General features: G+C 46.3%; 1 protein-coding gene across 1 annotated transcript; it reads right to left on the reverse strand.

Annotated features, from left to right (window-relative positions):
* Positions 1-1,089: 1,089 nt before the first annotated feature.
* Positions 1,090-27,908, reverse strand: ZNRF3 (zinc and ring finger 3). The gene is made up of 8 exons (XM_054392781.1): positions 27,783-27,908; positions 11,836-11,910; positions 8,668-8,799; positions 7,649-7,759; positions 6,443-6,610; positions 4,376-4,478; positions 1,596-3,341; positions 1,090-1,133 (listed from the first exon to the last, which is right to left on the reverse strand). Exons 1-8 carry the CDS (start codon positions 27,906-27,908, stop codon positions 1,090-1,092), a joined length of 2,505 nt encoding a protein of 834 aa, XP_054248756.1.
* Positions 27,909-27,976: the final 68 nt, after the last annotated feature.

Consider the following 27,976-nt stretch of genomic DNA (forward strand, 5'->3'; position numbering starts at 1 on the left):
AACAGGTCAATCCACAGAAGCTACATCAACCACAGCAAGGGAGAAAACAAGAACCAAACTGAGTCCCTCGCTTTCCCACATGCACAGAGGGGGACAAGCACTGCTCCCCTCACATATGCTTGCAGTCTGTAAGGAAGTAAGACACTTTCTGACCTGTTTCCAAAATGAGCCAGCTGAGTTGCAAGAACCCTGCAAGCTGTTGTCCTGCACATGCCAGCATTCCTGACAGGTGTAACAAGGGTACAGGTGCCTGAAAAACTTCCTTTGCAAGGCAAGCTTTGTGACTTACAAAGGGTTTACCCTTTCTAAGCACTTTCTTCTAGCATCTGTTTGAGGGAAGGGTCCCCAGCATTCTCCATCTGTCAGAAGAAATGAGGTCCACAGTTTAGCAGGAAACGAGGATGGGAACATTTTCAGCTACCAACTTCCCTACCCTCACTCTGTTAAAACTAATCATAATGGCCGAAGACCCTTCCTAGCCAAATCATCAGAGCAGCATGAAAGGGGAAGAAGGGGAGAGGAGAAAGGAGACAGTCCATGCTTTACCTCCCTCAGAATCGCTCATACAACTTGCTGGCTACTAGGATTTGCTACTAGTAGTCGGTATCTGAGCATCCATGCAGCAGCTGCATCCCTCTGGACTACTACATATCAAGGTGCTATCTGGTTTCTAAGGCAGGTGTAGCCCTGAGTTTATCGAAGGCTGGACTCCTGTAAGTAGGAGATAATAGCATCTACACGTAGCCTGGCTTAGTCAACACACTGCTAGCTCTCATCAAGAGCTGACAGGGTTGTTCCTAAAAGAAAATATAAATAACACTTTGTCATTAATATAGAAATGGCACCAGAGCTCAGAAGTGTTCCACGCCATGTCCCACCTGGGCTTTGCACACAAATGGAGGCCTGAAGGCTTCAGGCAAGAGGAACAAAGACAACCAAGCTGATGTGGACACAGGGAGAGGAAGTGGGGGAGGGACTTCTCCACATTACCACTTTTGTGTGTTTGTGAAAGCTTAAAAAAAATAAGTCCACGAGAATCTGGAGTCTCTGCTAAGCTCTGTTTCTCCATCTGGGATCATCTGGACAGGTCTAGTCGCTGATTTGGCCTCTCTCCAAGGGGTAAGATCCAGCACCTGTAGGATAAGGAAAGCTAAGGAACATTACATCTAGAAGATTCCACCCAGTTTTGGGGCCCCCAGAACAAAACAATGACTGACCGAAGTAAGTTCTGCAGAGTCAAGATGCCTTAGCTGGCTGAGGGACTAGGACTTTTTCAACCTGCAGGAGAGGTTTTGGGCTGTGGGAGCTCTAATGGGGCTCTGGTACTAGCAGTCAATTTTCGCCTCCCTGCAATAAGATGAGTACGAAAGCAAGTCCTGAATAGGGTAGGACAGTAAATGGTCATTTTCTGTTCCTCTGGTTATGAGCAATGAGCCCAGGGAACAAGAGAACGCTTTTGGGGGAAGGATTAGTCAATAACCTGCTCTTACGCACAGGCAGCAGCCACCTTTGTGACTGCAGTACCTAGGAAGTCAGCAGCATTTCATGCACTAGGACAGAAAGCTAACAAGCAATCAAACCCCCACACACGTTACCTGTGGCCTTTGTGGTTGTCCTCAGCTTCTGGGAACCCAGAGTGGGACTGGGAAAGAGCATTCCAGCTTCCTCCTCCAGAGAGTAGCTCTGCTGCAGGAAGGAGGCTGCCTCATAGCACACTTCCCTCTTGTCCTGTGCCTCTCCTAGACCTTGGCAGTGCAGGTAAGCGTCTAGCTCAGGTGTCCCATCCCAGGAACTGCAGACTTCTGTGTGGGCCCCTTGGCACTCTGTGGGTAGGATCAGCTCACAGTCTCTGTCTTCAGGTATGATGGGGATGCGCTGGCCCAGCTCACACCCCCCCTTGCAGCAGCCAGGCAAGGCCTCCTCGGGGAGCGTGTACTGCACATTCACTGCATAGTCTTCTGTATAGCAGCCACCGCCTCCACTGCCACTGCTGCTGCTGCAGGCTACCTGCTTCTCTTCATAGAAGCAGCAGGGCAGCCCCTCATATTTCACCCCATCTGTCCTATGCAAGTGGTCTGAGTTAATACTGTACAAGCCTGAGGTGTTCCCTGCCTGTGATTCCATGCCTGGGCCACACGTCCCCCAGAGGGGGGGGCTAAGGAAGAGTGCACCGCAGTCAGCTGCCCCACTTCTGGGCTCCAGGGTGGAGTGCTGCAGCTCAAAGCAGCAGGTGCATGCCTGCCCCACGAGCAGCCCTGCTCTCTCGGGGCTCTTCCAGTTCCTTTTAACATCCAAAGCAGCACCAGGAGCGGCCTCGTATCCGCCCTCTGAGGTAGTGCCATTTGGATCCCTGTGCTCTAGAGAGGAATTGCTGCTATAGTTCATATCCATGCTGCAATTAGACAGTTGGTCCCCTGAGGAAGAAGCTGGCACAGGCCGGCAGTCAGCACCCACCAGGCTGTGGCCATGAGCCGGAAGCTCGTCCTGGTGAGGGCCCTCCAGGAGAACAATTGCAGGCCTGTTGGCACCATTGACCTCAGCCGCCCGGCAGGGGCTCCTGCTGCGGTAAACATAGGGATCATAGTCACTGCTCAGGGAGCTGCGGAAGGTGGAGCAGCTCCCATAGACACCCTGGTTGCTGACCTCGGTGCAGTCAACCATGGAATCACTGGAGGAGCAGTGGCACTGACCAGAACTGCTGCTGCTGCTGTCACTGCCAGGGCAGTCAGCCAAATACCCACTGCACACAGAACGATGACCATGATAGCAGCTGAAACTGGAGGCACTGCCACTCTCCAAGCGGGACGAGGGCACCACATGTACCACCGGAGGGAAAAGCATGCTGCTGCCAGGCTGAAAGGCACGGGAGGGACCCTTTGAGGAAATGCCAGCTGGGAGCTGTCCATCTTGCTCAGGGTAACTAAGGCCTTGGAAGTAGTAGTGCTGATACATGGTCTCGTACTGGGAAAAGCAGGCTGCCTTGGAAAAGCTGCGCCCACCAAACTTGGGTCTTCGGAAGCTGTGAGCTGGAGAGTAGGCCCTGTGCTCCAGGCTGCAGTGGTGTGCATTCAGAGCGTGGTCCAAGTGGATGGGCTGATAGCTTCGGATGTATGCTGAGGAGGGGGCTTGGTAGAGGCTCTGCTCCCCATGGCGCTCCACTGTGAGCACTGTGATGGGGTTCCCATGGGGGTCCATGCTCGTCCGGGTAGGATACGCTGTGATCTGCCCTGCTCGGTGCACTCGGCCTGGGTAATGGACAGGCAGAATCACCCTCTGCTGCCGGCTGCGTCCTGGGTTGATGGCCTCCAGACAGACTGGGCCTGCATTTCCCTTCTTCTGTTCTGAAGGAGAGAAGAGTGGAAGAGCAGAGGGAATGAAAAGCAAATCTATTGTATGCAAGGAAGACGGATGTTTGATTCTGAATTTCATTACATGACACATACTCAGGGTTTGAAAACAAGCACCCAGTTTTTACAGAGGGAATAAAACCAAAACTGAGAAAGACATTTAAAAGCATCTGCCTGGAAGCCTTTGAAACAGTTGAATTTGCTTAAAAAGGAAAGGAAGCAAAGCAATTTCAGTTACTGTTCTCACGTATGCAAAGCCTCCTGCCTAAATATTATTTCTTTCTTTCCTCTTAGTGCTGTCTCCCAGTGACAGGCCCAGAGGAAATGGACACAAGCTGTGCCAGGGGAGGCTCAGGCTTGATCTCAGGAAGTACTTCTGCACTGGAAGGGTTCTCAGACATTGGAACAGGCTGCCCAGGGCAGTGCTGCAGTCACCATCCCTGAAGGGGTTCAAGTCCCATGTGGAGCTGGTGCTTAGGGACATGGTTTAGTGTCGACCCTTCAGTGATGTGTCAAGGGTTGGACTGGATGAGCTTGGAGGTCTCTTCCAAGCAGACCTATTCTGTAATTCTGATCTTGCAGGTCAAAAGCAGTCAGTCACTGCTCAAGTTTTCATGGCACACTGTTTTATGTCAATGTGTATTAGAACACTTTTTCAAGATGGAAGAAATGAAAGAGGCAGAGAGCAAGTAAGGGAGATCACGTTCCAAGTAACACTACAGGAAAATAATGGTAAAAAAATGAGTAAATCTTTTTTCTTCATTATTACCAAGAGAAAATCCACCCATTTCACAGCCCTGGCTGCCCTCCTTGCCCTCAGGAGCTGGTGCACGCTGCCGCACGCTGGGCATGGTGCCCAGAGCCAGGGAAAGCCAGAAACGAGACCTGTCCTGCTGGGGACCGCTCCCAGCCTTGATGCTTGGCTCGTGTGGCAGCACAGACCACAAGCTCTGTGCAGATCTACCACTGAGTGCAGCTCCTGCTCCACCCTGTGAGCTGCTTGGCCCCAGCCAGGCAGCAGCACTCACCGATGATGTTGTGGCGGCAGTGGGGGCAGGTGTGGTGCTGCAGCAGCCAGGGGTCCACGCACCGCTTGTGGAACCGGTGAGTGCAGGGAATGACTCGCAGCTCCTGCAGCAACAGGCAAAGGGACATGACACAGCTCTGCTTCCAAGAGAATTCATTTGGATTAAGCTCCCTGGCTTTTCAGCCTAGAACTAAACCAATTAATTCCTAATCTCAAAGTGACAAGAAAGCAAAAAATGCCCTTGGTTTCAACCCAGCCAAGGCAGCTGTGGCCAGCTGCCACAAGGAGTCTGCAGGCACGTTACAGATCTGTGCAGATTCACTGCATCTCTGTAGGACACTCTTTGCTCTGTGTCTCGACGATCTACACCTTGAAGAAGCCTCACCACTAGAGCTCTCCGGTTATTAAATGACTCTCTTTAAAACATAAAATCAGAAGAACTAATTTAATGATGCATCTTGCCTACAGCTACTGACAAGGGAAAACACTCATGGCAAAGCAAACCAGCACAACACATATGACACTTCTTCCCTTGCCCAGAACTCTCATCATTCAGCTACTATCTGTTGGCCTGCGGGATGTGCACCAGATGACAGGCACAAGAGATCTTCTTCCAAGTACTGCTCAGGTCTTGTTATGAGCCCAGGCTTTTGAGTCTGCAACATGCTCTGGCAAGCAGCTCCACAGTGCTGGGGGAGAAACATTATGTGTTGATTCAGACTGGGTCCCAGCAGTTTCATTTAATTGTGCCCCATCTTGTACTGCAAAAACACAAACATTGGATTCCTGTTCCTGCTTTCCATTCATGGCCTTGAACTCCCTTGGCCCCAGGCACTCTAGGACTAAATAGTCAGAGTCCAGGCAGTCCAATTTTCTATACAAAAGCTGTTACAAACTTTGTGACTGCCCTTTTGTAGAGCACCTTAATTTCCAAGGTGTCTTTGGAGAAATGAGATCAGCAGTGTGCTCTCACAGCACTTCAGAGAGAGCATGACTGAACTTACACAGTGATGTAAAGATGTATTCTGCTCAGTTCTCCAGACTTCCTCACCTCATTCCTAGTATCCAGTTTGCTTTTTTGACAGCCACAAACCATTGATCTGCCTTCACAAAGCTATCTAAAACAGCTTCAAGATCTCGCTTCTAAACAGTAATGCTCACCTCACAACCCATCACTAATACATGTGAAGCTCTTCTCCATATATCACTTCATGATGAAGTTCATGCATGGATTTCCATTCCAGTCAGTTTCATACAGCCCTTCTGAAGTTCTTTTCTGCCTTCATCCTTGCTACTCTGAATAATTTCCCATCAGCTAACTTAATTAACTTTCTGTTTGTAGCTTGTAGTACTCATACTGCAGCTCGTACCTTCTATTTCCTTTAAAATGATGAACCTTTTATGAAGAATTTAAAAACAAATGTCCTCCAATAATTGTTATATGGAAGTTTTAAAGCTGTGATTAATGACTGCCTCTGTTGTAAGGAGCCCATTTTCTATTTCATCCTTTCATTGCTTTCTCTGGCAGAACTGTGTCATAGAAGGCAAGCACCAACATCAACACAGTGATGGCAACTGAGGAGTCAAAAAACTGTTTCTGAGCCTTTTGGCATCTCATCCTCTGGCTTCCCAGCAATCCTGTGACCCTGGCTTTTTAAAGACCAGGTGCCATAAAGCCTTGAGAAGCAAAACATCAGATGCACCCCATACACCAAATGGATCTTGAAGGCACAATCATCTTAGCAGACAATTTGTTAGAAATACTGAGAACTGAAGGCCAGAGTAAGTCTGACTTCCTTATGAGTTCTTTCTCACAAAAGCCACCTGATGGAGGTAGCAACATGCAGAGTGAGTGCCCTCACCTCCTACTTTGTAGTGTGGGGAAAAGCCCTTGAGATTTCTTTGGGAGATGTAGAATGAAGCTGAGGCTGAGCTGGTTACTCAGTGCAACCACGGCAAGCAGCACCACCTCAGCACACCATGTACCAAACAGCCAGCACCATAACAGAGTGCTGAAATAAATCAGCTACATGCTCAGCCCAGCTGGAAGAAATCATTCATTGTTTACCTCCCCATCAATGTACTTCTCCAAGCAGATGGCACAGTCAGAGGTAGAGCTGCTACTGAGTGTGTCCAGTGCTCCACAGCTACCTTCCCGGTGTCCCTTACTTTTGGACTTAAACTTCCTGGTCTCCATTTTTTCCAGTGCTTGCACTGCAAGCCTGTTCATGGAATTCTATAATAGAAGAAACAAAACCAATAAACAAACAAAACAAAACCACAAACAAAACAAAAAAGGCAACACTGCTGCATAAGGGACTACAGCATAGTAGCCCAGAAACACCACTGTATGAAATTAACATTTCTTCCCAACTCATGGCAGGCCCTGACTAGGCACCACTTCATAAATCAAGCAGAGAAGGCTAACAGCTAGGACTGAGATCAGAACCCTGTGAACGCATGCCACATGCACCAACACAGGGTGAAAGTGCTGACACTGGAACTGCAACTGCTCGGTCAGCAGGCAGCAGCTCCTCAAGGCAATCGGCATGACTTGGCCAGAAACCTTTCCTGAGCTGCAGTACTGACTGCAGTGTAACACTGTTATCACTACATTTCCAGAAGCAGTGCTTGAGAGAGGAATTCAAGTGAACTGTTAGGGAATTAGCTGTACCATTTTCCTCTCCCTCCAAATGTAATCAATAGTTGAAGTGTAGGAAGGCACTGGATTGTTTGCATTTTACTTGTAGAATTGATCATCTCTCTTTCTAATGCTGCTGGTGGTGCATCGCATCTTTGGTTTACAACCTTCAGAATCCATTAGCTTCCACTTACTTTCCAGTTCTTACTTGGCAGGACAAACCCAAAGTGTCTCACCAAAGTACCTCACCTAGAGCTGCAATTTATTTTCAGTCCTGATATTCTCTCCACAATTCAGCAACAAGAGCTAGCACTTAGAAGTACACTGGTGCTACTGATGACCAACCTCTGAACAACCACCAGTGCTCTTCCTTCCCAATGGCTACATGAACTGCTTCTGTACTCTTTTCATTTCAGGACTTAACTAAACGCACAGCACAGACCAATGCAGATCTTTAAAGACATTTCCAAATTTTTCCAAAGCCACACATCCATGGGTAAAACCCGCTTCACAAAGACAGCTGTTCTAAGCCAGTGTCTGGCATTTGCAGAAGTAGAAGACAGGTTCTAGTCCAAAGTAAGAGACCCTACCTTTCATCATTCAGTGACTACCCCACCCCAGTAGCTCTCTTACCTGACTGCGCCGCTGTTTCAGTTTGATCTTGACCAGAAGAATGAGGCACACGAGAGACACGACAACGAAGAAGGCCAGGAAAATCCCCATGTCGAAGTACTCAGTGGGCTGCTAAAAATCCAAACAAAAGCATTATTTTTTTCTTTTCCTAGGTCATGCTACACCTCCTGTTCCTTTCTCTTCCCTGCTTTCTCAGTGGCTGTCAGCACATGCAGGCAGCCACAGAGGCAAAATCAAGCCCTGGTGTTCTGCTCATCAGCCAGCATGCCACGAGGCAGCACCTGGGCTTCCTATCTCACTGTCCATGGATGAAATACACAGAATGCCAGGCACAAGGTGCCAGATTCGCAGTGTCTCTGAACCCAGCCCACAGAGCCTGGGGTTCTGGACAGAGTGAATCTCAACAACACACATTTTGCTGAGCTACTTGCTTGCTTGCACATGCAAGCAACTGAAAACCAACATCTGCATTTTCAGCAAATGGAGCACTTTCCAAATACATTTCTTAAGAGTAGAATCCCATGAAAAAACAAAACCAAAGTGGTAACTGGGACATGGATGACCTCTAGTTTTGGTCCTCTTCTGTAACTACATGTAGACAGTGTTTTAAAAAAGCTCTAAGAATAACTACTTTATATTACAAGCTATCAAACAATTAACTTATGCTTGGAATAACACAGAGAAGTACTAGTTAACACAGGGCCGGTTACCTTATCAAACAGACATTCCAGGAGCATGCAATCATTTAATTAAGAAAAAATACCCTTTTACTATATAACATCTGTAGTCATTTATATATTCAAAATAGCCCTTATGAAAGACAGCAGATGCCACATTGTGAATCCTGCACTTACACCAAGTGCAGCTGCTTGTTCATAGTGCAGTGCCATTTATTTAGGCCAACAGAATTTTACAAGTGTGAATGCTCATGGGGACCATCATTCACACTCAGTGCTGCTGGCAAACACTGCATGAACTAGCAGCAGAGCAGCACCTACATAAAGCCCTTAAAGCCTCACCCGTGGAGGACGATGCTGGATCCTCGCTCGTGCCACCTTCTGCTTGTTAACTATGTTCATCAGCTTGACAGCATCAGCACCCTTCACATACACCACTGGTCTCTTCAGAGGGTCCTCTGAGCCCTGGTTCAGCTAGAACAGCAACAACAAAAATCTACTCAAAAGGCACATTTCAGGAAACCTACCTCTCTTTTGGACATTGGAGAGAAAAGGAACACAAATGTGGAATTGATTCAAGCACCACCTGCTCTCTTCTGGCATAGACCTTCGCTTAAGTTGTCCACAGCTAAACCTGAATTAAACTTTTTACTTAGGCTGCTTGTTGGTTTTTGGTTGGTTTTGTTTTGCTTTTACTGACCAAAACTAAGATTAAGGATAAGCAAAGATTCTTTCTGAACAGCAGAGCTGAGAAAGGCTGGACAAGGAAAGGCTCAAGAGCATGGAGGCTCAAGAGAATGGCTCAATGGAAGAGAGAGACTTGGGGGTGTCGGTTGGTGACAAACTCCCCACAAGCCAGCAATGGTCTCCAGCAGCCCAGCAGGCAGCTGCATGTGGGCTGAATCCAAAGCAGGGAGAGCAGCAGCACAGAGAGGGGATTCTGCCCTTCTGCTCTGATGAGACTAAACCTGCAGCACTGCCTCCAGCACTCTGTGTCCAAGGATATGGAGCTGTTGGAGAGGGTCCAGAGGAGGCCAGGAAAATGATCAGAAGGCTGGAGAACCTCCCCATAGGGACAGACTGGGAGAGTTGGGGCTGTTCAGCCTGGAGAAGAGAAGGCTCCAGGAAGACCTTAGAGCTGCCTTCTAGTCTGCTGACAAGCAGATGGAAATGGTACAGGGCAAAGGAAGGAGATGACAGCAGCGTGAGTAAATTGAACGAGAACAGTGTATGACACCAGATACCAGATTTACATCAGATACCAGATCTACATTGTTGATATCTACCTAAAATTTGTCTAAAACATGTAGGAAATTACCTATGGACTGGCCTGTTTTCCTGCTTACAAAGTACTCAATCTGTGCAGATGATGGTGACAGATTTCATTGAGACTTTAAACCAGATTCTCTTAGTATTTGACTGGACTGCTGAGAACACTGATAAAACTATTTTTAAGACAGATGGTTTTTGGAAGAGCAAAAAAATACTGAAGACCTGAAGTACTTGAATTCAACCCAGAGATCTTATATGCCTACAAGGCTTGCTGGCCTAAGGCCAAATCCAATCCCTGTCCCAGACATCCTCTCCCTCAAGATGTCTTGTCCAAGAAAGAATTCACCTGATTCCTCAGTAGCTTTTGCACACTGCTACCATCTTGCTCTGGGTGCTGTTACTCCTCTTCAAACTATGCAAAAGTAAAACTAAAACAAATCAGACTTCACAGAGCATTTCTAAAAACAAGTTCCATTTTCAGTGTGCAGCAGAACCCACTCAGATGAATGGGACAGAAGCCCACAAACCTGCATGGAAAGCCCTTTCACCTGGTAGTGACTTTGCCACCGAACTGTGCCAGCACAATTCCTCTCCTGGTCAGGCCTGCTCCCTATTTCTGCCTGGTGGCTGGCAGCATGGATGGCCTTTCCTAACACTCCTCTCCTGCCTTTCAAAGCAGTCTCTTTAGTTGCTCTGCTGCTTCCTAACAAGCATACTGGGAAAGCTTTCTAGACAGCTCCCTCCGGTGTCTTAGGACACTTCACTTGAAGCAAAGATACTCCAGATTAACTCATGTGAGTTTTTCCTCCTTTGTTATCCAACTGTCACTGTTTTCCACAATCCCGTTGTGAGTACAAAAATGGTATTTATTTTAAAGACAAATTAGTTGGCATCCCCTGATGTCAAGGGTTCTGAAAGCTTTGACTGAGAATCACAATGCATGAAACACGGGCATCCAGACAGAGCAATGTGAGAAGGGAGCCACATGAGTCCAGCCACTCCTGTTTCTGAGTGTTTACACAGGCTGCTGCTCTGTCCTCTAACAGCCTACTTGGCCAGCTGCTGCACCAAGCCACAAACCTCCCTCCATTGTATTGCTACCCCCAAAATAGTCAATCATCCACTAGCCTAATTCTCCACCTACTTGGGACAGTTGCACCCAGTTTATTATCAAGAATCAAGAAAGGATAGTTGTTGCTGCTAGAAGGAAGAGAGCAAAAGGCAGTAACTCAGCCTCACAAGCTCAGAGCAGGGTGACTGAAAGTAACTGGAAGCTGTAATACAGAGGGAAAAAACCCTAACAAAACAAAACAGAAAAAGATTACAACATCATGCAGGTAATTGTTCTGTATATAAAAGGGGGGGAAATATCCCATAGCACATCTGCAAGATCAAGGCTGTAGCCTTGATGTATAGGCAGAGCAGAACTCTCCAGGCATCCATTGCACACTGATGATCTCTCTTTTTCCTTAGAACAATCAGGCTGCACTTGAAAACACTCAGCCTCACTTGTTTCTGCTGCAGCAGCAACAGTAGTTTGTCTTCCAGGACTAAAAAAAACCAGATGCAGATTATTTCTGTGTGTGCTGCATTTGCTCTCCCTACTGAAGTAACTCAGAATTGGCCTCAGAAGGACCATGTCAAAGCATTTCACATAGATATTACCCCACCCACTTCAAATGAAAATAAGGAAGTTATACCAACACCCCTAAAAAAGAGACTCTGCTTGTCCAGAAAATACGTAGACCACAAATCATCAGCTGTGAACAAGAAAGGAATGTCTGTAAGTTTTGTAAGCATCCTGCTTAGAACCAGATTTGAAAACTGTTTTGCAGCCTCAGATACAGTAGCTACTAACAGCACTACTGATCACAAGATGGGCAAGGCCAAACACTCCATGTTTTGTGCTGAGTAAATGAAAACTCTTTCACTAGATAATGGACCACCAAAATTTTGCTCCATCCTTTCTCACAACCTCAATCCTGGACCTGGATTCTAGCACAGGCTGGAAGAAAACTGTAACTCCCCAAATTTTTCTATCATATTCTCAACAAGTCCACTTTTCTGCCTGCCAGAAGATGAGCAAGAAAACCACAGCACTATGTTCCCCAGGGCCAGCAGCTGCAAGAGTTAAGGCAGGTGTGTTCTGAGACCTGTATGTCCCCAAGTCTTGCTTCAGCAACTCCAAAAGAAGTCGGCAGAGGCTGTAATTGAAACAGGCTCCCTTCTTCTCCATACCTGATCAATGGCATCTGGGTTTTCAGAAACATCAAAGATGACCGCTGTGGCTCCTCGCTGTACTGCTCGTTTTGCCTGCAATAAGAAAGAGTCTCCTCAGTCCCACCCCAGAAGATGACTTACCTCTAAAATGCCTCCCTCTCCTCATCTCCAAGTATCAAACACAGCATGTTGTGTTTCTGTGTAGTTAGAACAGAGTAATCACAAACACAAGAGTTCCTTGGCCAGCATGGAATTCAATTAAACCTTGCTATAGCTTCTGCAATCTCTCTGCCCCTTTCATCTCAAACTCCTCCTTCAACAAGCTTTTAAATTAATTCAGATGTGATTTAGACCCTCTAAATGTAAGAATTTTAATTAAATGGTGTTCTTTTTCTCCACATTACCTGGAAGCGCTATTAACATCAATCATCCCTGTGATTTGGATGGGGAGACAAACTCAACAGCACAGGGAAAAAAAAGGCAAAAAAGGGGGACAGGTTCTTCACATCTTTTCAGTGTCACTAGCAGTCCTGACAAACCAGTGCACCATAAGCCCTGCACCAAGTGCCTGGGAGGGCACTGCTCCTTCTGACCATTGGAGGTCAGGACTGCTGCATGCAGCACTTCTGATGGAGGTGGTACCAGACCTATTCGAGTGTGCAGCTTCCCACCCAGTACCTGGAGTGGTTACCAACAGCACAGAGCGGATATCTGAACATGTTAAAATTCTCTGGCATAGAGAAAACAGCATTTTAAGAGTAAGACAAGGTACTTCTGTGTCTGTCTCTGTACATCTGTTTAAATGTTGCTCAATGGCTCCACAGAGCAAACATTTCCAGTGACTTTTCACAGCTGCTACTGCCTTTGTTGGATGCAGAATGCCAGCAACGATTTTTGCAGGTGATGACAGCTGTCACCATCACAGGTGACAGCAACAAGAGGACACAGGCTCTTCAGAGAGACTAGCAGAACCTGTAGTTAAATGGAGATGTGAAAGAAATGTACAAAAGTGCTAAGTTACGAAATACCACTCAGTATTTTTCAAGAAGAATATTGGCCAGGACAGTTAGTTTGAACCCCTACAGGTAACTTTCTTTGCTCTACTCATGTATTTTATTTTAAATAAACCACACCCACCTGACAGCGTATGAAGGAACCCAGCCCCCAAACAGGCTCTTTCTCAGTCCAGCAGGTATTTGTCTCTTTTGAAGTCCTGAACATCTGGCTAATCACTAATTGCTGTTGGGGAGAAGTTTAAAGGGATCTACTAACACGTGTTGGATTGCAGCAGCCCTGTGGGTGCATGCCCATCCAGGTTTCCCTGGAAGCACCTTTCACAGCCAGGCAGTGCTTGCTGAACTCTTGTGGGCAGCTCAGGTCCTTCTTTCAGGGTGGTCAGTTGATACGCAAAGCATTTTGATCTGAGCAGAGATTCTGCAGGTTGGTAAAGAAAAAAACCTTGATTTTGTGAACAAACCGAACCAGCAGTATAACATGCAGCGACTCATTACCACCAAGGTGTAATTAGCGTTCCTTGTTTTGCACTACAAAATCAGAGGTTAAGAGATGAGAACCAAGAGTTAAAGGAGAACGTAATAGCAAATGGGCCGAGCCGCCTGCCAGCTCCCCTCCTCTGCAAACTTGCTGAGCTAGTTCAGCTCCAGCCAAGGGCCACCCGCAGCTGGTGCCAGGCGCAAGCCAACGCAGGCTCCAGCAGCCCTTAGCCGCCAGCTCTCACCCACGGCTCGCAGCAGCGATACTGCCCCCCCGGCCCAGCGCACAGCGCCGCGGGTGGCGCAGGCCCCGCCCCGGAAATGACGCCCTCGCCGCGAGCGCGGATGTGCGGCGGTAGCCGGGGAGAAGGCGGAACCGTGGCCTAGGGAAGGAAGGCTACGCCGGTCCGTGTGTGCTTGCACCGGCGCCCGCTGAGGAGTCGGGCCCTGTGCAAGGCTCCGGGTGCCCAGGAGACTCGTTCGCACAACGGGACCTCGGCACAGGAGGCCGGCTACGAGGCGACCCCCAGCTTCCAAGAATCCTGCGCGGGCACGGTGAGACCGTCCGCGGCAGCGGAGGAGAGCCGGGAGGTGGGAAATTGGGTGCCGCGGAGGCGCGCTCCGTGGAGCCCGCTCCAGCGCTCCCGGGCTCCGCGGCTTGGTGGCAGCCTGCCTGACCTTCTAGGTTTGGCTGGCAAGAGATGAGAGGAGCCGCCGCCAACGAACCGCAGCCGCTCCCTCCTCCTCCCCTCCCCGACCTCGCTTTTAAAACCACTGCACTTTGTTGCGGAGCAAACGAGTGCGAGCAGGCCGGAGCTTGGGCGCAGACACCTCTTCGTCTGGAAATTCGCCTCCTTCGCTCAGCTCCAGATGGCAGCCGAGGCGCCCCTGGTGCCGCCGGCCCCACTGCCCACCGCAGTCGGTCGGCTCTCGGAAGGCCCCTCCGCTCTCCTCATGCCCCCAAAACCCTGTAGGAGAATTAAAACCGAAGCGTCTTTGAAAATACCCTGTCCCTACTCGGTAATTCGGACAGGTCGAAATGATGCATGTGACCCTTCCGTGATGGCTATCCCGCATTAAAAGGCTTTCCTTGAGCCATTTTTCAAAGCAAAGTGGCCAAAACCTAGATCAAAAAAATGCAGATATGGGGGAAACAAAAACCCTAACGCTGCACTGGTCCCTGCTTTACCTTCACAGTACCAAAGGGGCATTTCCTCAGTTCCATGCAACTGACAAAGCAGTGATGGTGCCTTTCTGAGACCATTTGTCATCTGTGGTTTCAATAAATTACTACATAGCAGTATTCTCCCTTTTTTGTAAAGAATAATAAAAAACCAAAACACAGCAATTGGTAACTGCACTTTAAGTAACAGCAATGATTACTCTGTTCATAATGACGGTAGCCTCCACTCTTCCAAAAGCCTGCAAAGCAACAGACTCAGACCTGTTCCCTCTGAACGGCCACCACCTGCAAGTGCCACCATCTGCAAGTGCCACCATCACAACTCTAGTGTTTCGAGGTCCCAAGATGAGCTCCAGGGAAGCTATATGCATTGCAGATCAGCAGCTAACTGCCTGCCTGCTGTGTAGAAACACAGGCTCAGTTGTGCAAAAACACTCATATGGAGGATAGTAAAGCATACCTTGGTACTAGAAGCAAAACTGGAAATGACAACAATCTTCAGAAAGCCCTGTACTGGTGATTCAAAAGCCATTCTGTCCGTAAATACAAACATAATAAACCACAATACAGGTTAGCTCTAAGTTGGTCCTGATAGGATTTTCACAAAGATTGTTGTCGCTCATGGAGAAGGCTGATGAAAAGTTATTTTTGAGTGTATTTTAGACAGCTACTCGTTAGGAACTCATTGATAACCCTTACCAGTAAGATGCCTATTAAATACTGTCTCAGATAAAAGTGTGGAAGAATTTACTAGACCCAGCAACCTAGAGTGGATGAGAGAAAATGCATATGACAGAAGTGTGAGGAAAGTATCTCTTCACACCTCGGGGCCTGAGGAAATTTTAGTTACTACCTCAAAGAACAGCAGGAAGATTTGAAGAGCTCTGCACTCCCTTCCTGTGGGCCAGACTAACACAGTAAGGAAGTAACAACTTCCTTGATGAGACAAACTTTCAATCAGACGGACCAGATGATTATTAAACAGGTGCACTACTACCTCTCATTCATTAAAACCAGGTAGGACAGCAACGAGCAAACCAGTAAGAAGGTCAGCCACTTGCTGACATCTCGAAGGCCCTTACATGCTTGCAGATATGTACACTAAGTATCCCCTTCAGTGCTTTCTGGTATGGCCTAAGTCCAATTAATACACCAGTGCTGGAGAAAACACCACAAGAAGCAAAGATGCTCAACAGGGCTGTGGTTTAAGAGATCAATCACACCTTTACTAATGACATTTACTATGTTGCCAGAGTTGGCAAATACACAGTTTTATTTACATGTGAGGACATGGCACTCTAGTAGATTGCAGTGTGAATAAATTACAGATGAGAGAAGGACTGGGACCTGGAACCACAGGTGGGGAAATTAAAGTTTGTTAATCACTTATAGCTTTGCCATTTACATCAACATAGCAATGCATCACACATTTATTAGGGTAGTAACTCAGTAACTCCTGTTGAAAATTGCTTTTGCTAAAGCCAGATTACTATTTATAAATACCTTTTTTGTTGTTTAATTTAACAGCCTAGATAAAAATAATGGACTGAAGGGACAAAAACATGCTTTAGGAGTATTGGCTGCCCACAGATACATCCTGTGATTCCATAGCACAGCACAGCAGGCTTCACAGCACTACACTTACTACAGCAAAAAGGGAAGTACTCTTCACTGGACTACTCTGGATGCTCCTCCTCACTACTGGGCACAAAAGAGACATCCCATTCAGGAGGAGGAAAAAATCCCCAAACCAACTCAGTAAAACCTGTCAGTATGTTTAAGAACCTAGTGGCTGCTCAAATGTCAGCTGTAGTGGGTACTACTGCTCATCTGATGGTGAACATACATCTAGAACACTATCTCTTCAAGTAAGCAAAGAGGTGTGTTTCCTAATGACACCTGATTAGCCATCATATATTCAGTTACCAGCTGCTGCAGTTGGGTAAAAGAAAACATCATGTTATGGGCAGAACAAACCCATCTTTAGCAGTGACTCACAGTTGTACTTGAAAAAGCATGGAACATCAGACTCTCCAGTGCTGCAGTCTGCTCCACCCTGCTCACCACTGCACAGACCCCACACCATTATGTCAAACACACATTTTCCTTACAAGTGTCAAACCTTCTTTTTCTCTCAGAGCTACAGAGAATACAGACACAACATCTGAACCATGCTGGCATCCCCAGTCTTCCTCCTACACTGCTATCAGCCTCAGTCAATCACCGAAATATCTTGCCCCTTGAACCACCACTGGAGCCAGGTCTGCAGGGCAGAGGAGGAAGGAGAAAAGGACATCCTCTACTCTGTAAACAGCAGAGGTTACTAATTAACCAGCTGATGCCTCAGTCCTGTTAATGTACAACGCCCTAGCAACTCCAGAAACCAAGGTAAGCCACTCATAAGCAGGATGCCATCTCAAACCTTTGCTGAGAGGATGACAAAGGAACTGTCTTTCAGATTTCTAGTTGAAAGCAAAGGCAGATCACAACAAGGAAGTCACCCCAGCATCAAAGCCCTTCCTGACTGGAATACTTCCCTGGCACTTTGGGATACATTTTATACACATGCCCTCCAGATACTGCATTTGCTGGGTTGGCAACAGTTGCTGTACCACTTAAGAAATACAGCAACAGAAAATGGCAAAGTGGTATTTTTACATTTTAAAATAACACACACAAATAAACCCCAATAGACTTATAATAATAATATAACAACCTTTTAAAACTATATATTTCTAGTTTAAGGAAAATACCACCTCATGCAGTAGGTAATCACATCAATTATGTGTGATCCACACCCCACTCAGTAGTAGAGGCTCTCAAAATGAGGAAGAACAAACCAAAAGTATCTCTTTTCTAGGATTAAGGAGAAACTTGTGATCAGTTCTGAAAACAACATGAAAAAGACATTTATTTAATCCTGAACACAGTCCAGCCTGCTGGGTGCAAAGGGCTTGGGGAGCATTTCAGAGTCCTGCGACTCCATTCTCCCCAGTCTGTCCTCTGCCACCTCAGAGTACTCCGTGCTGCTGGGAGCAGGCACAAAGAGAAGGGTGAGCAGCGGCAGAGCAACAGGGAGGGGACTGAGGTCTTGAAGAAGGTAACGGATTGACAGAGGACCTGGCACCTCAGCAAGAAGTGGCTGGATGCAGTTTGTGACAGCTGATGGTGTCACACAGAAATGCTGCTACATCTTGTAAGGCCTGGAGCTTTTTCAGGGCAAGAGTTCCTCTGAAGAGTTGCTGCCTGAATACAAGGGCTGCAAGCTGAAATCATTGCACAAGTTATGCACTGAAGGATCATAGCCTGTAAAACAGTACTGGAGCTGACCCAGGTAATTCTGAACTTCATCCTTGCATTGAAGGCATACTGAAAGCGGATGAACTAGAAACAGCAAACTAGCTCTAAAATAATTCAGTAACCACAGACACAGCACCATGCTGCTGTGCTGAGACCATGCACAGTACTGAGAGAAGTGATTAACAATGGAGATATGGGGAAGTGCTGGGGGAGTTGTAAATTAAAGGCACCATCAACCCAGACAGCCGTAAGAAGCCAGCCCTATAGCACCCAAGCTGTGTAAAGGGCATGTACCAGAGCTCCTCCCAACTCAGATACCCAAGGCATCTGCTCCAGCAGAGTCCTACCTTCAAATCACAAAGCTGGCATGTAGAAACATCAAAAGGGAAAAGAAAGAATTGTGAGAAAGAATGGGAGATGGCAAAACCTGCAAGAATGTGAAGTCCTGCAGGAGTTCCAGCCAATCTCAGTCAATTCCATGGGGAAGTTCAGTCCCTCTGAGAAGCAAGTCTCACATGATTGCAGAAAGTTCTTCTCAACAAAACAACAGTTTTAAGCCATGGTTCCAAACTCACAGCTTTAAGTAAATATTTAAATATTGTAGAAAGAAGGGAAAGAGATTCAGCCTATATGAGTTTGTGTAAAGAGCACAGGACAGGTTCAAGGCATTCACTGCAGCCTACCCAAGGTATAAACACTCAATTAACCAAAAGGTCATTCAAAAGGCTGGTGATCTTTGTGCTCATCACTATCATACTGCTGTGCTCTATCTCCAAGCAAGACAAGGTACAAATACGACCACAGCACACCAAAAATGCTGAAAAGACACTAAGGCAAGCATGACTAAATTCAGGCCAGTTTGGGCTATAAACCTAAGTTAAAATGTAAGAAATTGATAGGAATTCAGTGTCCTCTGCTTAGCATCAGGTCTTGCTTAGCCTCATCCTTAGCCAACCTAGCTGGCTTCTACCCACTGATGATATGGTTGATATCTACAGTAATCAGGGACATGTTAGAGTAACACAGTCATCACCTGAGGTGATGGAACAGCGAATCCAAGTCACAGTACTGACAGAAACTTCAGTGCTCCCTGCAGGCTCATTGAGTGCCTGCGAGAGTGTGCTCAGACAGGTCACACAAACCAGGCTGAGCTGACAGGCAGCAAATGTATCTTCACTTCTACACATACTGAAATGCTGCAGTACATCCCCCTAGACCTTCTGTCCTCCCTGTCAGGGATGAGCACCTGCACCCAAGACTACAGAATGCACACTGAACCCCCAGCCACAGACCCCAATCTTACTGAATGAACAAAGGTGTGTAAAGTTCCCGTGGAATCCAGCAGAACACTGCAGGTTCTGGGAGATTCTCACTCTGCCCCGGAAGAATCAGCTTGGGTAGTAAGTTCAGTATGCATGGGGGACCAGGATTCCAGTTTATCTAACACCCTCCCATGGGCTGGTTCATGTAAGAAGACATGGACTTGCTTTCAAACAGGGATCCCTGGGTTTGAATCAGATTAGCTTCAAGGTCCCAAACTGTGGTGGTCTCCTGTTGTTAGTTTGTTGAGTCTTTAAAAATAATAATAAAAAAATTAAAAGTCCCTGACACAAACAAACAAACAAGCAAAAAACCCAAACCAAACAAAGCACACACAAGAACAAAACAAAAACAGAGGAAAAGGAGAATAAAAAGGTAGAGAATTTTTGTTACAAAGGGGAACTGAAAACTTCTCTCCACACAAGCAGAGACATGGCTGTATTGCAGAGGCCTCAGGGTAAGGATTAAAGAAAAACAACATAGAAACCCTTCCATCTCTAATTAGGGTCTTCATTTGCCAAAGAGCCATTCCACAGCAGGAGGAATTACATTCAGGCCGTTGCTTGGATAACGTCTCCCAGCAGGTTGGCTCCTCAGAGCAGGCTGCTCTGAGCCAACAATTTCTGGTTACTTGGAGGCAAGCAGCCTGCATATTGTTTTAACTGGCCTGGCTTTTGCAGCCAGTTTTGCTGAAGAACAACCTTCTATTCAGCATGCAGAGATAAAAGCTTCCCTTGGTTTGAATTTACAGCCAGTTTCTTTCAATCCCTTTTTTTAAACATGGGAATTATAGGTTCTGGAGTTTGCATTATTTCCCTTGTAGACATCACTGTTTTTCCCCCTGTAGCCACTTGATTCCTTGCCAGTGAAGGCTGCTGTCTGGAGCCCAGCCATTCATCAGCCCCTACCTCGTCATTAACACTGCGGTGCTGGCGGTCACAGCTCATTGCTGGCGACAGGATATCCTAACTTGCAAGAGGTTAACCACAGCCCATAAACAGCCAGGCTGGTTCATTAGTCCCTTGCAGTCAGCTGAAGGGACCCTCTTGGCATTTCAACACTGTTCACGGACTCTAGAGCCTGTGCCCTCTGTGCTCTTCGCAAACACCTGCCCTGCCTTTGCTGCCTCTTCAGAGCTCACTGTTGGGATCCTTGAGGCAAAGGTCCATCTTTATTCCTATCCAAACCCAACTCTTTGAGCATTTTGAAAAATTCCATGTCTGTGATGTATCTCTGGGCTTACCAAGTGAACACAACACCCCTAGGCTGACAGCTGAGACGTTAAAGCATTGGAATATCTACAGCATTCGGTATTGTCAGTAGTTTTGGTGAGAGTTTTGCATTCAGCAATTGTAAGGCAACAGCTATGCAAATGTTGGTAATTTATACCTGATCTGTCTAGAGAATTCATACCACAAAGATGTCCAGTTCTACACTTCATGGCATATAGTCACAAAGGGCTTGGTCAGTGCTCCCTACATTGACCAAAAAGCCACTGCAGACTCATTTGAGTTCACAACGCGATCGCTTGATTCACTTGGAGTTGGTTCCATAAGTTGGCACAAACACGAAATCATCAAGTCACCCAAATAGCCACCTCTAGAAAATATCCACCTGGCCCTTGTGAAGATAAAATGTTCTGAGCAGAAAAACAGCTTCTGGCAAACGAGCTCAAAGGACTAGGACATGAAACACAAATTGTGTTTCATGTAAGTTTTGCTCTTTCAATCTCATGAAAATATTTGCAAAACATTTCTACTTCACAAGTTTTTATGACCCACTGCTTTCCACCACTGCTGACTGCATCTGCCCATCATTTACTCTGAACATTGGAAGTCTCTCTGATGCAACCCTGACCACATTCCCCACTTCTCCGATTTCCTTCAGAGCCTTCTGTCTCTTGGCACACCAGAATTAGGTGTGTCACTCCTCTCTGAAGGCCCTGCCTTCATCTCTGCTCCTTATTTTCTTCACTTCCCGATCCATCTGTCTGATTCTGCTTGTGAGCCTTCTCTTGTGCTCATTTCAGTAACCTAACATAGCTGCACTTACTTGACCACTCACTTTCTCTGCTTCTTCAAAGGTCTGCCACTGTGCATTTCTCCTTTCAGAGAAACAGGCAGACTCTGTGTGTAAAGGAAAAAATATCTCTTAATGACTGAGAGGCTCACAAGGCACACAGCATCAGGAAGGTCATGAAACATTCAGGTATTATTATGTATGTGGCACACATGAAAAAAAAGTTCCTTAATTTTCACTCAGCCTGGACATGCATTACTTTCCCTGGGAGTTCTGCCTGAGCAGAGCCTCTGGTAACATGTGCTGTGCAGCAGCTGCTCCTTTAGCTTAAGGGAGAAGCAGCTGTGTTCCACAGTTGGCTGGAAAAGAGTGAAGATGGTGGCAGGGACTGCTAAGGACTCAACTCTAAAAGTGGACATTTATTTAAAGTAATTAATCCAACAGCAGCAAATCTAAGGAGTGCCCAGAGAGAGAAACACAAGAGACAGCCTCTCTCCATGATTGCCTTTTGTGACTGCACAGAAAACACAGAGAGGAAGTTGGTAAAACAATACATCACCAGATTGCTGGCACTGGCTGCCAATGGAAAGGCCTCCACCAGTCATGAATTAAACCCTGGTAGATCCACTTCTGAACTGCACAACCTGATTCAGTCCTTGTTTGTCCATTCCTTTGAGCACTCCCCTCTGACTTTGATGCAGCTCTTTTCTTTCCCTCTCTACATCTGTCACTCTATGACCAACACACAACACAAACCTTTCCTGTTTCTCCACACTTCAACTGGCTTGCCTGTCAATTTTTCTCCTATGATCAACCTTTCCCTCATCCTCTCAAAGGACTGCTGAGATGAAGGTAGATAGAAGTCACAAGATGAGAGTATTTAAAGAGGAAAGAAGTAAGAAAAGGTCACACAAATTCCAGACTTCAGCTACAGTGATGAGACCACTGCTTCGTGCCGCATCCCATCTTCTCTGCATCCAAACACTCTTACATGCAACATTTCTTCTTTTTGTCATACTCATTCAAATCTCTTCTCTGAGCCAGGCCTGGTGTTGCTGTCTGGTCTGCGGTGGAAGGAAGCAAGGGCAACGAGATGGGAGGCAGAAATGTGCTGAGCTGCTGGCAAAGGCAATTCGCTTTATGACATTTTTATCCTTTTGGGTTCAAAAATACACACTTGGCCCTATCAGGAAGACCATAAGGACCAACTATTTCTGTCTGTCATTGTGAAAATCCAGGTTGTTCCTGAAAAACCATTTATTATCCTCTCTTTCTGACCTTGTCTATGCAGTTTGTTTACACTCCCAGGAATCAGTGTGTCTGTATGCTCCACTGCTAGCACTGGGGAAGTAAGAAATAAAAATATCAAAAGATAAAGTAAGAGCATCACTTAAAATATAATGTTGCAAAGATGTTCATGGCTGTTTAAAATGGATGTTAGCCTTTCAGGTGTCCTGGGTGTTTTAAATTATAACAAAGTGGCGAATACCAAGAAGCAATCAGAATGGCATTGCAGCACTTAAACCTTTCTTTGGTGCTCCAGGAAAAGGGAAATTGGAGCTCTCTTTCTCTTTCTCAATATATTCTTTAGAATAAATACAGTAAGAAAAACACAGGCATGGCAAGGACTACCACTATATAGACTGCTGCTTTTCAGGGTTAACTCTCATTTTAGGCAGTGCTAAGACAACAGGCTGCATTTAAACTAAAAGTTTAAATGCAGAGTTAATGGAGATTCTTTAAGAGTGGGACTGTCCTTAGGCAGTCCTTAACACTAGACAGGATGCTGATTTCCCCCTCAAATCACAAACTCTCTTTTCATGATAGAACACATGCCACCATGGATTAGAACACAAATGATGCTGTTCATCAGTCCCCTTGTTTTATAACAAAAAACAAGATTAAGTCTGTGAAGTAGTCCACAGCCCAAGGAGACTAGTCTCATCCAAGAAATTTCTCTTCTGCTTCATAACAACTTTCCTCTTAACACAGAACGTCTGAGAGTGCAAAACAACCAATATCAAGTTTCTTCTCCACTGGCGGTTGGACAGGGCCAGCACTGCCATCAGAAAGAGGAGATCCTTTTACCCTCCTCCTCTTACTTGTTCCTGCCTCCACTGGGCATTACACAAACGTAGTCACACAGTCAAACAACCAAACAAATAAATAAATAAAAAACCTCCACCAGCTTCAGAGTCACCAATTAAATTTTGCTGTAAAATTTGAGACTATTGGTGTGAAATGCACTCCAAATGCTTTTTAGATGCTGTTTACTTGGGCTGACAAACAGAAGCCATCAAAGGTCACCAGACTGTGGCATAGATACCACAAGTTGCACATCAACTGCTTCAGTGGATGCAAGAAGTGTTCCTGAAGAGGCAGCATCTCTGCTGCATCTGGCAGGGGCTGGGCTACTGTGCTGCCCTTACCAGCTGAATGTATCTGAACAAACAGAGCTTCAGACACATTGACCAATGGTTTTAGGCATCTCCCTCATTAATTGTACATCTTCATCTACTCCATGGCTCAGTTTCATTAGTGAATACGTCTGCCATGCAAGAGCGTTGTCCATATGCATTTCTACAACTGAGCTGAATCCATTTCCACAGGAAACCATTCAAGCTGTACCCAGACCTGCTCCTCAGAAGCCCAGGGGTGCTTGCACAGGCACTGCACTCCCAACTGCCCCACAGAACTGCACTCTCACTGAGGCTGCTAATACGAAGTGTAAGGAAATTTTGTTCCATCTGCCTTCCTTTTTCATTACTTTAAGTAACTCAGAAAGAAAAAGATTCCAATGGACTTTCCACAGGCCCTGCTGTTCCTCGAGTCTTAGAGCAGATCACTCTTAATCAGAAACTAAACTACCAAGGCAGCCCTGTGATTTCTCAGTTGACTACCATGTAAGCAGCTTTATATTCGAACCAAACTGCTAGACAAAAGGGTAGGAGTCACCATCAGATCACTTAATGCAGATTCATTGGGGCCCCAACATAAGCAGTATAAAGATAATGATGACATGGCAAAATAAGAGATTCTTCTAGTTAATATCTGTGTAATCTTTTTGTAAATAAACTAAAAAGGGGGGGGGGGGGAATGAATAGATACTGAAAGAACTGTTACGATTTGCTCATATTACAGCTTCCTTTGATCTGAAGAAAACAGGAAGCTGTAGTAGCAGGGACTTCCTCTCTTTGTTATGCTCTACTCAGATGCACATCCTCAAATACACACATCCTATTAATACAGAGGAGTGTCCCTGGAAGAGAAACAAGAACAAAATCCTTCCCTGAGGGCTTTCAAGCCTGCAGAAAGGGAAGAGGAGCTACTTTTATGCAAATCTCCAGCATTTTCTCACTACCCATCCTGTACTGAAATAAAACCCAATGGCATTGCTGGGTGGTATTTCACTGTCTTGACAGATGTCATTTACCCCAAAAACATCTGGGGGTGGGGAGAGAACAAGGGCTGCATGTTGCAATGTGCAGGTCTGATGCAGGTATTGCCATCGCAATACAGTGGAAGCAGGCATGCAAGAGGCACTGCAGGCAGCTCTGCTCTTCCCTTCCTGCAGAGCAAAGTTACCCTGCTGGAGCATAGGCTGGCAGGCAAAGGAGAAGGAGTCTCATTGTCCTGTATGCAGAGGAGGCAGGAATTCCAGGAGGGGAAAGGTTCCCTTTGAAGCACATGGCACGAAGAGCTTCCCAGTGACCATGGCAACAGCTCAGTGGGTTCCCAGCCTGAGAACCAAGTTACTACAGCCATGCCTCAAAAACAAAACAGTCTGAAAGAAGGGAAGAAAGAGGGGGAGGTGGGGTTGCAGGCGTGGGGGAAAGAAGCTGGAGCAGAATTAGCCTGGCAGAAAGTGAACGGCTCCCTGGTAGGCAAATCCAGCCAATAATGCTGGCCGGGTTCACGGGGTTTCCTTTTCATTTCCAAAGCTTTCTTCTTCCTCTGTCATTCCCCTTCTAGCCCTATTCAGGAGCTCATGAGATCAGTAAAACCCAGGCCTTTGCTTTGCCTGCATGCAGCACTGCTTCAAACAGGGCTGCACTGTGATCAAAGGCAATGTTAAATCACAGCTGCCACACACACCCTTTTGCCCACCAGGGCCCAGCTTTCCTGGGCACTCCAACAGCAGAGATGTGTTTGAAACCCTTCCACTTTCATTGCACCACAGAAATCCAAATAAAAAGGACGAACAATTAAAAAACGGGTATGAAAATGGGCACAGCAAACTCTCTGCAGCTACCAATCCCATTTAGCACATGGATAAAGAAGTGAAGCTTTTGAAAATACAGGCCAGGGTTTGCTCAAACCAAACCAAACCAAACCAAAACACACCCTGCAAAACTGAAACACCACAAATCCAAGGAGACCGCTACCACCAAACCACCACAAATCCAAAAAGACCACAAGCACCAAACCCTACACCTTTGCAGCAGGTTTGTGTGTCATGGGATTTAGCTCCATGGGCAGCTTTGACACAGCTTCTGCGTTCTGTTTCACACTATCCCAAACCTCCCACAGCATCATCTCTGTCTGTTTCAACACACAAGATCTGTCTTGCATTTCACAGAATGCCTTCTGATGGAATTAAGTTCTAAGGGCATGTACTAGAAGATCCCAAAGGCAATTCCAGCATTAGGGAACAGAGAGGAACTGAAGGGGGCATAATTCCTGTGCTGGAGGTCAGAACATTCAGGCTCAGCCAAGCCTTCCTGCTGCCCATGCCAGCCGCTCAGGTGTGCATGTACCTAGGTGCTGCTTTGCAACTCATCTCACCTGCCTAACACCTGGACAACAGCCACACCTGCAAAACTGCAATGCTCCACTTCATGTGCCCAAGATGTTCCTGAAGTGTGTTCCTAAAAGGTTGCCTCAGCCCTGTACCTTGTCACATCCACATTATCCCCGCATTAAATGCTGCAGCAGAGCAGGCCTGCCTCCAGGAACCTGGAAAAGCAGCAGCTTACCACAACCCCACAGAAAGGCAAACACAGCATTTGGAAGGCCACACAGTGCAGGACAAGCCACCTTGGGGGCAGGATCAATCCAACCAAATGAGGAAGGCTTGCAGTCCTTGATTCCTTCCTCCTTTTCTAAAGTTTCATTTCCCTTCCTTGTTCAGTGCCACCCCTCCCACATTTTATTTTCTTGCAATTTTTATTTTTCTTTCCCCTCTCCTTTCATTGCCTTTTCTTTTTCCTTTTCATTCCATTTTTCTTCCCCTTTCATCCCTCCCCTGTTCTCTCTCCTCTTCCCTCCACCTCTCCCCTCATCTTCTGACCCATTCCCTCCCTTTGCCTTGCCCTTTCATGCTTTCTTTTAAGCCAAACAGCTGCCAAACCCTAAAGCAGGCTTGATCCTTACCCAGTGTGCAGGGCAGACTGAATACTCCTGTAGCCATTTGCACCAAACCACACAGACACTGAACTTTTCAGAGACTCAGACACTCACCATAAGAGTGGTTCCCACTGGGAGGGTAACCAGGCTGGCTCAGTTGACAGACCTGCAAGAAGCTCATGGCTGATGCTGCACTCAACAATATTTCAAGAAGTCTGAGTAGTCCTTCCAAATCAGGACTTAACTGGAGCACTGGGAGGACTGAGCAGAAGGGCAGAAAAAACTACAGGACAGGAGAAACTATAGAACAAGCATGAAACAAGATGTGATGGTTTTAGGGCTATGCCTTGAAAATTTTTCACAGATCTTGAGCAGAATGTAATAAGAATGTAAATAAATCACTATTGGGTGTAAAAAAGAAAAATAATGATTATTCTAAACAATTCCATTGGAGGGATAGCATCCTTTAAGATTTAGTACTCAAAACAAAGTTCAGTCTGTCTGGTGTGTTTCTGCTGGGCAGTCTAGCAGGGTGCTTCTGCGTTTCTCTTCTTGCTTTCTTCGCTGAAGGAGATAACGTACTGACCTTGAATGCTAAGTCTAACATAAATATCTGCTGCTTCTCTCTTGTTCCTTTGGCCAGGGGGGCCTGGGGAAGGCAGGGAAGGAGGAGGCAGAGAGACAGCTTTCCTGGCTTTGGCCAGGAGGGTTTTGTGCTGTTTCTGTCAATTGTACATATCTGTAAATATTGTATTTTTTGTATATATTCATTGCATTCCATTGTAGACTCTAAGGTTTCACTTCATTTGCTTCCGAACTGAGCCAGTCTGGTGTGGTTAATGTGGGAGAGAAATTGCAACCCACCACATTACAACACAGGGAACAGGTGTTTCAGGCAGAGAAGGATAAATGGCAGTATGAAAACACAGCCCTAGGAGCAACACGGCAGTCTTCTCGTTTCCTTTTTAACCTACCGTACATTAGAAAACCAACCAGGTCCTGGGCTGCATCAAAAGCAGTGTGGCCAGCAGGTCGAGGGAGGGGGTTCTGCCCCTGTACTCAACTCTCACAAGACCCCAGCTGCAGTGCTGGGTATAGCTTTGGGGCTCCCAGTGTAAGAAATGACTTGAGTTATGACATAACCTCTCCCTGAAGCATCCAGTATCAAAACAGGCAAAATGGGAGTATTTCATGAATTAGAGAGAGTTTTATCTTCTTTTATTTCTTGCTGTTTTTTCTCAGAATGGAACTAATCCTTCCAACAAACAGTTACCAGCACCATTTACCCCAGACTACTCCCTTACCTTTCCTAAGACAGTGAGGCAAGGCTTAGGCTCCAGCTCTGGCTGTTCCAGCTTCACCACTCCTACCCAGCCATATTCATAGAGGTCTTCTTCATCATTGCTATTACATAGTCCAAGTGGATGCATCTGAAATAAAATCAGAAAGAAACCTTTAACCAATCAGTAGAATTTAAAAAAAAACACAGTTTGCCTTT

The sequence above is a fragment of the Indicator indicator genome, chromosome 26, assembly GCF_027791375.1.
Source record: "Indicator indicator isolate 239-I01 chromosome 26, UM_Iind_1.1, whole genome shotgun sequence".
NCBI classification, from domain to species: domain Eukaryota; kingdom Metazoa; phylum Chordata; class Aves; order Piciformes; family Indicatoridae; genus Indicator; species Indicator indicator.